Genomic DNA, 15730 nt, shown 5'->3' with positions numbered 1-15730 from the left:
GGCGCCAGTTTGTGGACTTCGCGTCGTCGGCATCCTACCTTACCCAAAGCTCTGTGACGTTTCCCGCCTTTATTTCCTACCTCTTGCCCCCCTGACCAAGCAGCTATTTTTTCACTCCTAACCTCAAAAACTTCACACGCTCCAAATTTTCACTTCAAACCACTCACTTTCACCCTTCACACTTTTGCCTTCACTCACCCTTCTTCCTTTACACTCGATCTCCGCACTTTCTGCCTTTTCTGCATCCACTCACCCTTATTTCCTCCACCAAAGCCAAAAATACAATACTTGACAAAAAGAGTTCTTTCGCGATCGGTACCGGAAACGAAAGCCCTAATTTTTTTTTATTAAAAAATCATTTATAATTTTCCGAGAAGTCTTAAGAAAAGTTTTTTGTTTTCTTAAACCTTTTGAAATTATTAAAAAGCTTCCAAATTTTTTTTTCGTGATCTTCAGAAGCTTACATTCATTTTCTTATTTTTTTTAGGAAAAATCATTTTCTAAATTCCCAGAAATCTAAAGACAATTTTTATATTTCTGCAACAGTCCACATTTTTAAACGGGTTTTAAAATGTTTTCAATTATCTTTAATCTTTTTAAAAGTTCTAAATATCTCTTAAACTTACTCGAATACATTCTTAAAATCTTCTCAAGATTTACATTATTTGCGAATCTATTCAAAACTTCTAAAATATATTTAAAAATAATTCAGTTTTCATCAAATGTATAAAATCCTATAAAATAAAAAAATGGCCTTAGAATTGTCCATATTCTTTTTTTTATATTTTGAAATTTTCAAATCTTAAAATAAAACCTAGAAATCATTGATTATTTTCGCAGGAATCTTATTATCATTGATATTAAAAAATCAATTACAAATAATATTATATTTTTTATCAATAATACATAGAAATATTTTGTAATAAATTTTATCATGAAATACAAGTACTTATTCAGTCATTCCTAACTATATAATTTAATGTTTCTAACCTTTTGATATTGGAATAATGATAAAAATAAAATAAAAAATACAAGCCTATAAATATTAGAAAAACAGAAAAGGCATTAAAAGTAATTAACTTTAAATTAAGGAGATAACGTTGAACAAGTAATTGACAAATTTCTAATTCAAGTTAAAAATAGTGAATTTAAAAATGAAGAAATTTGTAAATTAAACACTTTTAAACATATATGTTGAAAATTAACAATTTAATATTCAAGCATTCAATATTTGACAAATCTAAATTTTAGAAAATTATTGAATCTTTTACTCTATTATTATTAAAAGAAGTTCTGAAATTGTTGCCCTAAAGAATTGATAAAAAGATATTTAATTTTCCGCAAATTGGACAGTAAAAAAGACTGGTGGATTACTATTTAAGACATAAATAACTTAAGCACATGAATCTTGTTTATTACCTTCTCTCATTTTCACATACTACACTTATTAAAATTATAATGTACAAATGCTAACAATCAATGAAAATTACATTTTTATCAATCATTATTTGGCTTTTATTCATATTATGTATTTTAATATCTGTACATCTACCATAAAAAGATTGTACACATGTAAAATAATTTCACTTTCTTCACAATCGAGATTTCATATTAATTCGCTCAAAATCATTTTCCAGCGTCAAATTCTTAATTGAATAGAATTTTAAACACCCAAAAAATAACTTAACTCCCTCAGATGTAAAACTTCATGAGTAAGCAAAATAACCTCGGAGTTTAAAAGAAAAAAACTCAAAAGAAATCGGATGGATTTCAAACATAATATGCAAAATCTCACTTCAAAAAGTCGAAAAGTGTGCTCCGGTGAAAAGAAGTTAATTTAAAGAACTCAGTCGTTTCTCGCAATTTTCACAAGAATGTAATTATCATTTCATTAGAGATATCAATTCAATTTGAAAAAATAACTAGAGGCGCATTACATTTTTCAAACTATCGTTGTGTGTTTTGTATTCCATGGACGCACTGGCTGGCAAATGCAATACGCGCCTCAATGTGTCTCTGATTCGAGCTGTCGTTGCTACGTCAGATGCCGTTTTATTCCATACGCATATTATATCTTCCTGCAAAAAGGCAAAAAAAAAATAATAATTTTAGAATTTCATTTATTAGGGTTTATCAAATTCTAAAAAAGAATTCCCTGACAATTCCAGGTTTTTTCATGTATCTCAAGCTTTCTCCAGGTATATTTTTTGTTTAAAGTATGAAGCAATTAAAATATTTTGAATTTTTTACCAACAATCGACTCGGAATATGTATAAACTTTCGTGAGTTTATGATAAATAATGTGTTTTTCCTCAGTTTCTAGGAATTCAATTAAAATGTTTTACCCTTAAAGGGCATACTGGGTATTACATACCCAGCGACTTATTTGCGCTTTAACAAAACGTACAAAATTCAAGAAAATGGAACATATGGCGCCAGATTAACAAATGACATGAAAACCTATTTTTCTATGTCATTTTCACATAAGTTTGATTTTTATCATTTTTATACGTGGTTTAAGATCCATAAAATAGTTTAAACATGCAAAATATGGTGTTTTATTCTTCACTGAATTAAAGTTTTTATTTTTCAGAATAAATACCTTTTTTGGAACGAACACTATAAGACTAATTTTATTTTTGAAGCGCCGTATTTCGGAAGTATTCTGGTAAAATGCTAATTAAAAATATCAATAAATTTAAAAAGTTATGAATTTTAGAGCGAATTAAGTCATTTTTAAATTGTTTCCATAAAAGAATTTTTTTAACTACTTTAAATTTCAAAAACTGTTATGGAACCTTTTTCTCCTTAAACTAGATAGATTAAACATCATTAATTGATTTTCGTGTAAAAAAAGTATCCAATACTGTCGGCACATCAAACGTTTAAATACCCTTGGGTCAATAACACCCAGTATGCTCTTTATGTAATTTTACGGAAGTGTGTCCAGTAGGGTTAATTTATAGATTTTAGAAAGCCTTAACAAATTTTATCACAAGATATTCCTAAATGTATTAGCGTTATCGATTAATTATGTTAGTGAATAATACTAAAAACATAATTAATAATTTTTTTAATTTGTCTGAAAAGTCCATAAATTTGAATAATGACTCAAACAAATCTTTATTACATCTTCTTATGCTTAAAATTCAGCGCATATTTAGGTAAAAAAGACGGGTACTATATTAATTGTGAATTAAATAACGTAACAACTCTAACTTTTTAAGCGAAAATATTGTATTTTCAACAAGATACATGAATTTATAATCAAATAGTTGAATTATCAATCAAAAATATTATTTTCGACAAAAAAAAGACGTTTTTAACCAAAACATTAATTGTGAACCAAACAGTTCAGTTTTTATATAAAAAAAGCTCTATTGTAATCGAAATAGTTGAAATTTTCAACATAAATGGTGAATATTAAACTGGAATAGATGCATTTTCAACTAAAAAAGACCAATCTTCAACGAATTAATTGAATTTAAAACTACAAGAAGTCCAATTTTTAACTAATTTGTTGAATTTTTCAATAAAAGATCAACTTTCGTTTTAAAAAATAATTAATTTTTAACAAAAAAGGTAAATTTTCAACTAAAATGATAAATGTTTAACTGGAACACTTGTATTTTCAATTAAAAAGATATTTTTTCAAAAAAGAAGCTTATTTTTCAAGTCAAAAAATTAATTTTTTACTAAAAAACTTGAATTTTTAAACAAAATAGGGCATTTTTAAAGAAATAGTTAAATTTTCAACTGAAGAAGACAAATTTCAAACCTATTAGTTGAATTTTAAACTAAAAAGAGATATATTTTTAACTAAACTGGTGAATCTTAAACTGGAATACTTGAATTGACAACCAAAAAGAAGAATTCTAAACCATGAAGCTCAATTTATACCAAAAAAGAAGAATTGCCATAAAAAAACATAAATTTTCAATTAAAAATGGGAATCAAATTTTAAGTGAAAAAAATTGATTTTCAACCACAGGAGATGAATTTTTTAACCAAAAAGACGAATAACAATAAAAATAGTTACATTTTCAAACAATTTTATAAATTTTCAACTAAAATAATAAATAGTTGACTAGAATAACTGAATTTCAAACCAAATAAATTAATTTCTATGAAATACGAAATTATCTACTAAAAAAGACAACTTTTCAACATGAGTTTAATTTTCATCTAACAAAAATTTTTTAGTTGAGAGAAAAAAATTGTAAACAAACTTTTGAATTTTCAAACCCAAGATAATTTCTATCAAAAGAGTGGAATTTTCAACAGAGAAAGATTTTTTAGTTAAAACGAATTTTTTAACCATATTTGAGGAGAAACGTAATATTTAATAAAAAATTTGAATAACTATTTATATTATAAGTTTGTTTGAAGGTCATATAAATATAATTTTTTTATTATTCTTACTAAAATTCAAAGACATAAATCTGAAATCTGTCGAAAAAGTAGAATTTTTTCATTTTAAAAAGTGTTTAAACAAAATTTTGGAAAAAATTTGATTCAGTTTAAAAGATATTTGGGACTTGTAGAAGTCCGGAAAATATTTGATCAATTTTCGAAAATCTTTTGAAGTCTTAAAATATTTATGATCTCTTAAAAACGTCCACAGTTTCTAAATAGCTTTTAAAACAAACTCGAGTTATTCCTAAAATTGCTTTAAAATCTTTTTAAATATTCTCTTAAAATTAATTTTGTAAAATAAAAAAATTACTTTGAATTTTCCAGAAATATTAAGATAAATTTTTCATATTCTTCAAAGATTCCATAATTCGTAAAAAGCCTCTTTTTCGAAACCATCAAAGATCTGGACTTTTTTTTAATTTATTAAAATCTAAATTTTTTGTTCGAAAACTTCAAAAATCTGCATTTTATTTGAAATTATTTGAAATATTTTAAAGTTTATAATTATTTTTAGATCTTTTTCAAAATTCTAAATATTTCTTAAACTTATTCATTTTTTTTTTTAATTATGTATTCGAAATTTTTCGAGGATTCTTAACATTCTAAAAATATTTTTTTTCGAAACCTTCAAACATCTGTTAAAATGTTTTTAAATCTTTCCAAGTTTTAAATTATTTTTTTTAAAAATTTAAAATATTTCCAAATATCTCTTTAACTTAATCGATTTTTTACAATTTTTTTCGAAATGTTAGGAAACGTCATGAAATATTTTTTAGTTGTTTATTTTCAAAATAAAAAATCATTTAAAATTTTCCCACTAATCATAGGAAACAAGATTTATTCCTTTAAAACTCTTCAAAATTCTTAATAAGCTTTCAAATTTTTAGTTAGATAACTTCAAAAATCAACATTTTGATAAACAAAATTTATTTAAGCTTCTTAAGATTTCAATTATGTTCAAATCTTTTAAAAAATTATAAAAAAAACTAAATATCCTTTAAACAAGTCCGTTTTCCTCAACTTTTTTAAATCTATTTCAAAATGTGAAAAAGTCGACGAAGTCAGCAAAATAATAAGAATACAATTATTTCCCAACATCAAAAAATTACATTAAAAATTTTCTCTTTCATCCATATAGAAACATTTATAAAGAAATTTTACCATAAAATAAAATAATTATTTGAAAATTTTAATTAAAAGAATGGTTGTTGCTGAAATTCGTAACCTTTTTATAATATAGAAACAAATTAAAAACAGCCAATAAAAGTCATCTTCACGCAGTTTCGCAACCAATCAGATTTTCGACAGCAATCTGTCCGCTTTTTTTAAAGATATTTGGTAACATAAATTTTTTTCTAGATAGGATAAAAAAAATTATTTCAAAGTGTAGCTACTCAAGTCTCAGAAAAACATCTCCTGGATTTTTTCCATAAACAAAAATTTAAATGGTAAATTTAAGAATTAAAAATTGAGAAAATGTAATTTTGAAACACTAAGAAAAAAATTCAATATTTTTTAATGGATCCAGTGACTAATCTGTTTAAGTAGTATTAAATAATTATAATATTTACCTGATACCTAATTGAAACAACGGCCCCACAAATTTCTTCGCCCACCATAAATTGTTCGCCCAACATCGCTAGGACCAAATTTTCCCAACACCGGGCAACCAAGCCTTTGCGTAATCGGACGATCCATTTTCCTCCTCTTTGATTCGCTTCATCCTATAAAATGTTTGTCCTGTTAAACATTTTTTTTAAAGATCGAAGACAAAATCGCTGTACAACAAAATTTATTGAGCTCTGAATATTTTAAACTGTTATGCGATATAATCGGATCATTTCCAAATTTTTTTTGTAATTTTAACAAAAACTGATAGAACTTAAAGTATTAAACTTCTCCAATAAAAATTGGGGTAAGCAATTGGTTCAGGTCACTTTTGATAATCAATTTTCGATTTAAAAGGCACTATCAAATTCCTTGTCGAATTTTAAGGTTTTAAGGAGTCTTTGAAACTTCAAGGTGACCGCTAAAAGTTAAAAAAGAATTTCAGGCTATTTTCAGGTTTTTCTGATCAAAAATAACATTTTTATAGGTTGACTTTTGACCTTTTATATTAATAATTTTCATCAATAATTGTTTTATTATATAAATTTTGAAAAGAATTAAACATTTCAAAACTCCGCCGTAAATAAATCAGATTTTGCAGAAAAATATGGAAATTTCTTTAAATTATTTTTAATAACAAAAAAAGTGTTCAGTTTCCTACTTAAACGTCACATTTTTTTAGGAAATATTTGCCTTTTAATCCCGAAAATATGTATTTTCAACAACAAAGTTAATGTTTCACTAGGAAACATGAATTTTGATCCAAATAGGTAAATTTCCAACCAGTTACATGTACAACCAATCGGTTGAACTTTTAATCAACAAAGACGAATTTTCAACAAACCAGTTTCAAATTTCTAGATAGTTTTATTTTCAACCTGCAAAGAGGAATCATTAACCAAATTATTTATTTTTTAAGCCAAAAACAAGTATACTATAAAATATAGTTAAATTTTCAACCAAAAAAAAATCACTTTTCAACAAAAGCAGATGACATTTCTATCAAAAGATAAATTTTAAAACCAAAAGGATGGATTTTCTATAAAAAAGACGAAAAAGAGGAATTATTAGCCAAGGAGATGATTCCTCAGCTAAAAATATGATAGCAGACACCAAAAAAGGTAAATTCGCTACCAAAAGAAATGAGTTCTAAACTAAAAATAATAATAGCAGACTTTTCAAATAAAAATTGATAACTTTTAACCAGAAAGATTAATTATTAACAGAAAAAGATAACTTTTTAACCAAATGATTGATTTTTAACAACATAATTAAATCTTCTATTGAAACATGAATTTTCAATCCAAAAGTATCAATTTTCAACAACAAAAATTGAATTTTCGTCGAAAAGATACGAATTCTGAACAAAAAATATAATAGTGAACTTTTAAATTACAAAGATTTAACTGTCAACCATAAAAGATTAATTTTCTAAAAAAAAAACAAAATAGTTTGTCATCAACATACATTCATTTTTAACGCAATATTTGATTTCCCAAATAAATAAAAAAATATCAAACAAGTAGTTGAATATTGAACTAAAAAAGATGAATTTTCATCTGGAAATGGAATAGTTAAATTTTAAGTTTAAAAAAATAATGTTGAAACAAACTGATGAATTTTCAATTAAAATAACGAATCATAAACTGGAATAATTAAATTTTAAACAAGAAAGTTTAACTCTAAACAAAAATTTTTTTTTTTACTAAAAAATATCATTAAATTAATTATTTTATGAATATAATTAATAATTAATTAAATTTTCATTCCGAAAAAGACGAATTCTGGACAAAAAATGTAGTAGCTGATATTTTAACAAAAACACATTTTAAATTTTAATCAAAAACAGTTGAATTGAACCAAAAAAGACGACTCTTTTTTATTCATGAGATTTACAAATTTACAAACTGTTGTATTTTCGAGCAGAAAAAAAAGAACTTTCAACAAAGAAGATTATTTTTCCACCAAAAAGAACAAATTTTTAATAAAATACATCAGTTTTTCACAAAAAACGATCAATTTTCAGTTAAGAATAGAATTGATAATTTTTCAGTTAAAAATATTAATTTCAAACATAAAAAACAATACATTTTCAATAAAATAGTTCAAAAAAAGTAATATAATGCTACTTTTACAAATGAAGAATCATTTTTTATTTACTTTTATATTGCAATCCAAACAAAAATTACGCATGCTCTCGAAAAACTTCCTTGACATTTCCAGGTTTTTCCATATATCTATTTGTATATAAAAATTCCCTGAAAATTCAAGTAAAACTGGGCACAAGTCCAAACTTTTTTTTTGAATAACCAGGCGATATTTATTGTAAAATCAAAAATAAATCTGAAAAATTCGCGGTTTTAAACAAAAAATCGCGGCTTTTTTCCGGCGCTCAAAATTTGAGGCTAATTAAATATTATATATATTCAATAATATAAATATTATCATATTTGATTATAATTTTCATTCTAAAATGAATACTGACCTCCCACATAGGTTTAATTCCTACTTTGAAGAGGTGAAAGTCTGTGTGTATTGATAATTCCGAAGGTCTGGCTAAGTGGCTATAAAGACCCCAAAATTGTTCTACACTTCCGAATCTTCCTACTAATTTTAGGTTTTGGTCGTAACTTTGTACATTTGTTTGTTTCCCGGGACTCCTTCGACTGTACCACAAAGCATATGCATACTGCAACTTATGGTCGCTTGGATTTAATTCTATAGGTGGCTGTAAAGTAAAAGTAACAAAATTCTAAATTTATAAACTATTTTTACATTCTGAAAGAACAAAAGGTTAAATTTAACTTTTATTTATTTTAATATGAAAATTACTCACTAAAATATCCTTATCAGATTTCAGACTGTCTTTTAACTGAGATTCGTCATCTCCACTGTCGTCACTAGTCTTCAACCTAGTAGTAATTAAAATTAATGAAGGAATAGATTAAAAAATTAGCAAAGGTCAATCACTTTAAAAATTATAATTACATCATTGTTGAGAATATACAATAAAAGCAGTAAAAACGAAAATAAGTTTTGAGGGTTTAGTTTTTTTATATATTAACATTTTTATGGTGGCCGTTTAAATTAAAGGAAAAAATTCTCGATCATTTTCCGATTAGAGAAAATTTTAAAGATCAATGAAATAAAACAATTCGAAATCTTCTGAAAAAGTTTTGTATTAAGACGCTGAATAATATACACGTATAAAAGGGAAGCTATAAATATAAATCCAGGATATCATTTTCAATTCTCTAAATTGAAAAAGGTACAAATAAATTGGTAATTTTCAATATTATACCATTTTCAAGCTAAAACGTTGAAAATTCAAGGATTAAAAAATTTTCTTTATACAACATACGTTTTAAATTAAAAGTTAAATTATTATTATTTTAAGTCATTTCATATCAATTGAATTGCTATATATAGTTTAACATTTTTTCATCAGTAAATTTTAAAATTTTTTAAATTGTACGATTTTTAACATTTTGAAGCTAAAACGTTGAAAGTTGAAGACTAAACTTTTTTTTAAGCAAAACACTTTTTAAATTAGAAGTTAATTATTTTTCAATATTATATATAAAAACTTTCAAAATTCTTAAATAACTTCAAAATTTAATATTAAAATCTTCAAAAATCTACCGTTTGTATAACTTTGTTGTGAATCTTTTGAAATTTTACATTATTTTTGACATTTTTTAAAAACTGTAAAATATATTTTTAAATGATTCCTATTTTTCTTAAAATTTTTAAAAAATGATACAAAATTAATAAAAATTGCCTTAAAATCTTTCAGATTCCTTTTCGACAATTTTTTAAAGTTTCGAAATCACTGGAAATATTATGCTAAATTTAATTTTTCAAAATAAAAAAATCTTTTTCATTTTTTCTAGGGATCTTAAGAAAATATTTTTATATTTATGAAACTTTTCAAAATTACTAAAAAGCTTATAAATTTGTTTGAAATCTGTAAAAATCTAGATTTTGTTTTTAATAATTAAAAATCATTTAAAGTTTTTAATAAATTTTGAATCTTTTTAAAATAATAAGTATTAAATTGTTATTTATAAATTGAAATTCAACAACTTTACTCACAAATTGGAATTTGTTTCTCACCAGATACTGACATTTTCAAATGAAATGTTATAATTTTGAACAAAACTGCTAAATTTTCTACAAAACTGTTGAAATTTCAAATCCAAATATGAATTTTCAACAAAAAACTTAATTTACAAGCAAATCGTGTACAATTTTTAGTATTAATTTCTCTTTGAAATTTTTTAAAAAATCAAAAAAAAAATTTAATACATCACAGAATGGCTTTAATAAAAGGGTACAAATTATTTTAACTGACGTACATATTTTATCGCAATCTTTTAGTGATTAGTTCCAATTTGAGATTTTTATAGTAAAATAAAGGCAAATAAAAGCAATTTTAAAATGAAAAAAAGAAATTACATTCGAATTGTGGAATCTTTTTTCACACGAAAACATGATTTTTTAACAATAAAAAAATTATTTTTAACCAAATAGTTACATTTTCAAATCAATAGTGTAATTTTCAACAAAGAAATTAATTTACAACCAAATCGCCGAATTTTCTGGAAGAAAAGTTGATTTTCTAAAAAAGAAAATTAATTTTAACCAGTCAGTCGAATTTTGAACTAAAATAATTTTTTAACGAATTTTTTACGAATTAGTCCAATTTTAAACCAAGTATTTGATATTTACATTTATAAACTGAAAATAATTTCAATAGTATAATTACAATAGCTTTTTCAAGTTGAAAAAATTTTACGATTTAATTTTTCTTTAAAATGTTTTGTTTATAAATGAATAAAATAGTTACTGGTTCAAAGAATGGTTTAAATAAAAGGGCATATATTTTTTGAATCGACATACATATTTTATTTTAATATTTTTGCAAACACTTGCAAATTATACTTATATACTAAAAGCCAATAAAAGCAATTCTAAAATGAAAAAAAAATTTCATTCAAATTCTTGAATCATCTTCAATACGAAAATATGATTTTTAACATAAAAATTCTTTATTGTTAACTACATAGTTAAATTTTCAAAGCAATAGTGTAATTTTCAATAACATTGTTCAATTTTCTGACCAAAGAGCTGTATTTTCTACAAAAGAGTTTATTTGCAACCAATCAGTTAAATTTTCAAGTAAAATAATAATTATTCAATCTAAAAAAATTTATTTTTTACAAAATAGTTCGTCAACTTTAAATCAATGAGTTGATATTTACATTTTTTAAATTAAAAATAAATAATTTGAATCGTATAAATTGGAAAATATTCTTATACTTAATAAAAACTCGAAACTCTAATGCATAAAAAAATAATTTCTTACAACCACTTACAATTCAGATTTGTATACTAAAATGAAAGCGAATGAACATAACTATAAAATGAAAAAAAAATACATTCGCATTTTTTACTTATTTTCTTGATGAATTGTTAGCGTTTGTTTCTATCAATAGTAATCTAATATTTTTATTGTTATTTATAAGAAATAGCCTAAACTACAATTTTTTTAATTTTAAAAAATGGTAGTAATTAAAGAGTTTCTAGAATCAAATTAAAGAAATAACCATTTATATTCACAATTTAATTGGAATTTGAGTCCAATAATATTAAATCTGTTTATTTATGTTATATTTTCGTCAGTCTGCTTCGAAATCAACTACATATGCGAATTATAACATTAGAAACGTGCGAAAAGTGTCACGTTGCCTTAGTTTCCTAACCTCTCATTTTTATCCAAAAATAAACAACAGAATTTCGAAAAGATTTAAACCATTCTAAACACACTTAACCTTCAGAAAACGTTAAAAATACAATATTAGTACGTCTTTATTGACAACAATTAATTTAAAATTACACTGTAAGCTGAAAAATACAAACAGAAAACCAAAAATTGTGCACAAGTATTTCTAAAACTTTGGCTAAAATTTAAAGTTAAATTACAAACTGTGAACATATGGCAAGCCTAAGACAACTTATACTTAGAAATTTAAAAAACAAATCAAAAATACTCACGCGTCAAATTTGTTGGACATGTTTTTTACGACAGAACACATCTGTTTGCAAAAACAGAGGCAAGAATTTTCCAATTCAAGTGGAAACTTTGTGTAAATAAACTTTGTAATTAAACGTAAACTTTTTATCACTATCGACGTTATCTCTATTTCTCCACAATAAAATCTAATGTTCAAAATATTTGCCTTTAAAATAGGTTGAAAATTCAAATTAAATTATTTGTTGACTCGCCAAATTCATTCGAATGGAGCACGTTCTTTGTATGAATTTTACAGCGAATTTACAAATTTTTTCAAGAAATTGATCAAATCAAACGTTGTCTCACCTCGCAGATTAGTTTGAGTTAAAAATGGAATCGGCTTTTCGATATATTCTAAGGCTGAATTTATTGTATTTTTGTAGAATTTTTAAGAAAGTGAGCACACGAGGATCGTGAAAACAAATAAATTCGTCAATGTGTTCGTCATCTTTGGTCACACACACGTGGGATCACAAATGGCGATCTTAGGGACTGAGCTTACCGACAGAAAGTGACGTCCACCAAAATCTTCATTTAAACTGGCGGGAAATAATCAATTAGTTTTGAATTTATTAATATTTCCAATGTATTTATTTGATATTATATATTTATTTTTAATGTTGTTTTGTCTTTACCAATCCCCCTCGTCAACTAAAAAAAAATGAATTTTCAATCTAAAAGAACGAATTTTTAACAAAAAATTTTTTAATTCTACCAAAAACAGCTACATTTTAAACGAAGAAAAATGACTTTTCTATCATAAAAGATGAATTTCTTATCCAAAAGGACGATCTTGGCACAAAATGGTCTAATTTTAACCAAAAAATATGACTATTCATATTTATATGACTATTATAAAAATTATAAAAAATATGACTATTCGCTCGCAAGCTTGAGCGCGCCTAGAGCGCGCGACGGTTGAATCTCGCGCTTCGCACTCGATAATAGGTTACTTCGCGCTTCGCGCTCGGATATTTATTCTTTGCATTTGGAATGCTTGAAAAAAACTTTATCAAAAAGATCTCTTTTCGATGGCAGTATTTATATGCGTTTCCGACAGACATTTGTAAACAGATTTTGTTGGATTTTTTTCTCGTATCTTTCATCGTTTCTCCACACATTTTTTTTATTTTATTTTTTTTCAACGTTATTTTTCACGAATAAAACAAAAAGTACGCGTCCTATCAAGAAGTGATTCTTAACGAAATTGTAGATCTTTTTTGGGATAACCATTTTTGTTAATTCATCTTTTTTTGTATCCTACATAGTTTGTCCACAAAATGGATTTTTTTTTTCCATTATTTTTTGTGCAATAAAAATTTGAATTTTCGATTTTTGAAGAAAATCCAAAAATTGGTTATGATAATCTTTTACTTTCAAAAAGAAATGTTTTTCTTCTCCTGACTTTTTTTCATATCGTGCGTTTTTCGGCTTCAAATTTTGATTTTCGTTTAATTAAAAAAATTTTGAAAACGCTATAACTCTGAGAATTTTCTTTTTATCGAAAAAAGTCATTAGGATCAATTATTTTTTCTTTTCAATACTATAAATATCCGTACATAGAATTTTCAAATTCGTAAAAAAGTGATATCAAAAATTTTCAAAATGCGCTCACTTTTTGAATTTTCATCAAAAATGGCTGGTTAAAGGACTAGTCCTTTATTTTAGGACCTAGAAAAAGTGTGCTAAAGATGGATTTGATTCGTTCATTTTTTCGAGAGTTATCGTGTTTACGGACGGACAGACAGACAGGCGCCATCGTGAAAACCTGATTTTCGGATTCAGGGGGTCTCGAAACGTGCAGATCCGTTGAAAAAGTGTGATGTCAAATGTCCGACAATTCTAATACTTTCTCAATCGTAAAGGATGAGAATGTAAAAATAATAATTTTTAACCAAATAAAACGAATTTTCAACCGAAAATATTTTTTTAAACGAAAAGATTAATTTTCTAGCAATTATAAAGACGGATTTTCACGAAAATACAGGAATTTTCAACCAAAGCTGAAATATTTTATAACCGTTATTCGATCCGGGCGCTCATTCATTAATAAAATTCAATGATTAACCGGTGTGAATTGGGGTAGTACATTTTTTTCGAATTTTCAAGCAAATCACCCCAAAAATTGTTCGAATCTACAAAAAATGTGAGTGTTCTTTTAAATAATAAGATTTAGAGGTTCGACAAGCTCAACATTTTCTCTTCACAATTGGCTAAATAATATTAAATTTCACTCGAAGTTAGCCTTTAATATGAAGCAGAACGCACGTTCTGTTTCCCCTTTAAATTTAAATTTAAAAGTATTTTAAACCTTTTTTTAAATTTGAATGACTTTATTGTGATTTATTTTATTTTAAATATGTTATTAAAAAAAAAAAGATAACATCAGCATTACAGAACTAATTCAGATGAGAACGATAAAAACATGAATTAATAATCAATAATTCTGACTTTTTCTTAAATATAAGGACTTAGACAATTTTATTGACATTGGATTGATGTTTTTTCCTAACGAGGAGAGCAATTGACTCTCGAAACGTCTGCAACTTTTTATAATGGAATAAAGGATATTCTCAACATCATGGTCTTTTACTTGGTCTGAAGTATGTCAGTTTGTACATCTTACTATATTTATAATTAAATAATGATAATTAACAAATTGTTTAAATAAAACCTCTAAATTTCACCCCCACAAGTCCGTTTTAAAGGTAAAAAAACCGTAAGTGAAAAATTAGGTTTTGCGAGTTTTTGGTGATAATTATGATTTTTTGGCGATTTATTTTTAATACAAATTTTTTACTTTTTGTCCACTTATAAATTGGAGTGAGATAATAATTAATTTGGGTTAATAAAAATGAGAAAAATTAAAGATTGTTTAAGGAATGATTCTGTTTAACGTTAATTTATTATATTCGTTCATATCTAAAAATTTCAATAACAAAAACCGAACCTCTTTAGCACTTATTTTAGAGAAGGTGGTTATAAATATTAATAAACTGTTTAAACATATATGATCATTATATCGCATTCATTTTCATCACGTCTTTAGTGAAAAGTGGACACAAAAATCGAAAATTTCAGAAAAAAACCACAACTTTCCAGAATTGTTCAAAGAAGATATTTTTATAAACAATAATAAATTGTTTAAATAATTATTTTTATCAACGTAGATTAATTATTACCTAAATCTAATTGAAAAGCGGACAAAAAATAGAAAATTGTAGAAAAAACTATAGCATTAATCTGAGAGAACATTGTTATAAACTATACTGAAAATTTTAAACAATCATTTATGATAAATGTAATTTCTTTTTCCTGGGTTTGACGGAAAAGTTGAAAATAAATTGAAAAGTTCGGATAAAGCCGCGACTTATTAATTCTATTTAAAAAACAACAATTTAATCATAATCAGCGGCAAAAACTCGTAAATTCCCATTTTTTTACTTTTGGGGTTTTATGGACCCTATAAAACACCCAGTAGGCACAAAATTTAGCGAGGTCTTTACGACATCGTTACGACATCTTTAAGACAACTTTACGATATCCTATGTCCATGTCGTTAAGGTGTCTTTACGATATCGTAAAAACGTCGTATGATCTGACGATGTCTTTACGATATCGTAAAGACAC

At 25.1% G+C, this 15730-nt stretch overlaps 1 protein-coding gene across 2 annotated transcripts; it reads right to left on the bottom strand.

Annotated features, from left to right (window-relative positions):
* Positions 1-1393: 1393 nt before the first annotated feature.
* On the bottom strand, positions 1394-12575 carry LOC117182379 (eukaryotic translation initiation factor 4E type 2-like). 2 transcript variants are annotated; one of them, XM_033375589.1, is made up of 6 exons: positions 12407-12575; positions 12082-12246; positions 8861-8936; positions 8510-8752; positions 5988-6140; positions 1394-2078 (listed from the first exon to the last, which is right to left on the bottom strand). In XM_033375589.1, the coding sequence occupies exons 2-6, from the start codon at positions 12120-12122 to the stop codon at positions 1923-1925; spliced, it is 669 nt and encodes a 222-aa protein (XP_033231480.1). In that variant the 5' UTR covers positions 12123-12246; positions 12407-12575; the 3' UTR covers positions 1394-1922. The 2 variants fall into 2 exon arrangements, with proteins under 2 accessions (XP_033231480.1, XP_033231479.1); XM_033375588.1 differs by having other exon boundaries at positions 12082-12575.
* Between the last annotated feature and the right edge of the window lie 3155 nt (positions 12576-15730).

Source organism: Belonocnema kinseyi, chromosome 10, assembly GCF_010883055.1.
Source record: "Belonocnema kinseyi isolate 2016_QV_RU_SX_M_011 chromosome 10, B_treatae_v1, whole genome shotgun sequence".
Classification (NCBI taxonomy): domain Eukaryota; kingdom Metazoa; phylum Arthropoda; class Insecta; order Hymenoptera; family Cynipidae; genus Belonocnema; species Belonocnema kinseyi.
The sequence above is the reverse complement of the archived record's forward strand: the minus strand, read 5'-3'. Positions and strand labels throughout refer to the sequence as shown.

What these genes read in the sequence shown, in the direction of transcription:
- LOC117182379 (XM_033375588.1), bottom strand. Translation starts at nt 12,122, where the DNA reads ATGTGTTCTGTCGTAAAAAACATGTCCAACAAATTTGACGC. An exon ending in ATGTCCAACAAATTTGACGC is followed by an intron (nt 8,937 to 12,081) that starts GTGAGTATTTTT and finishes AATTACTACTAG; the next exon opens with GTTGAAGACTAGTGACGACA. An exon ending in GAATTAAACCTATGTGGGAG is followed by an intron (nt 6,141 to 8,509) that starts GTCAGTATTCAT and finishes AACATTTTATAG; the next exon opens with GATGAAGCGAATCAAAGAGG.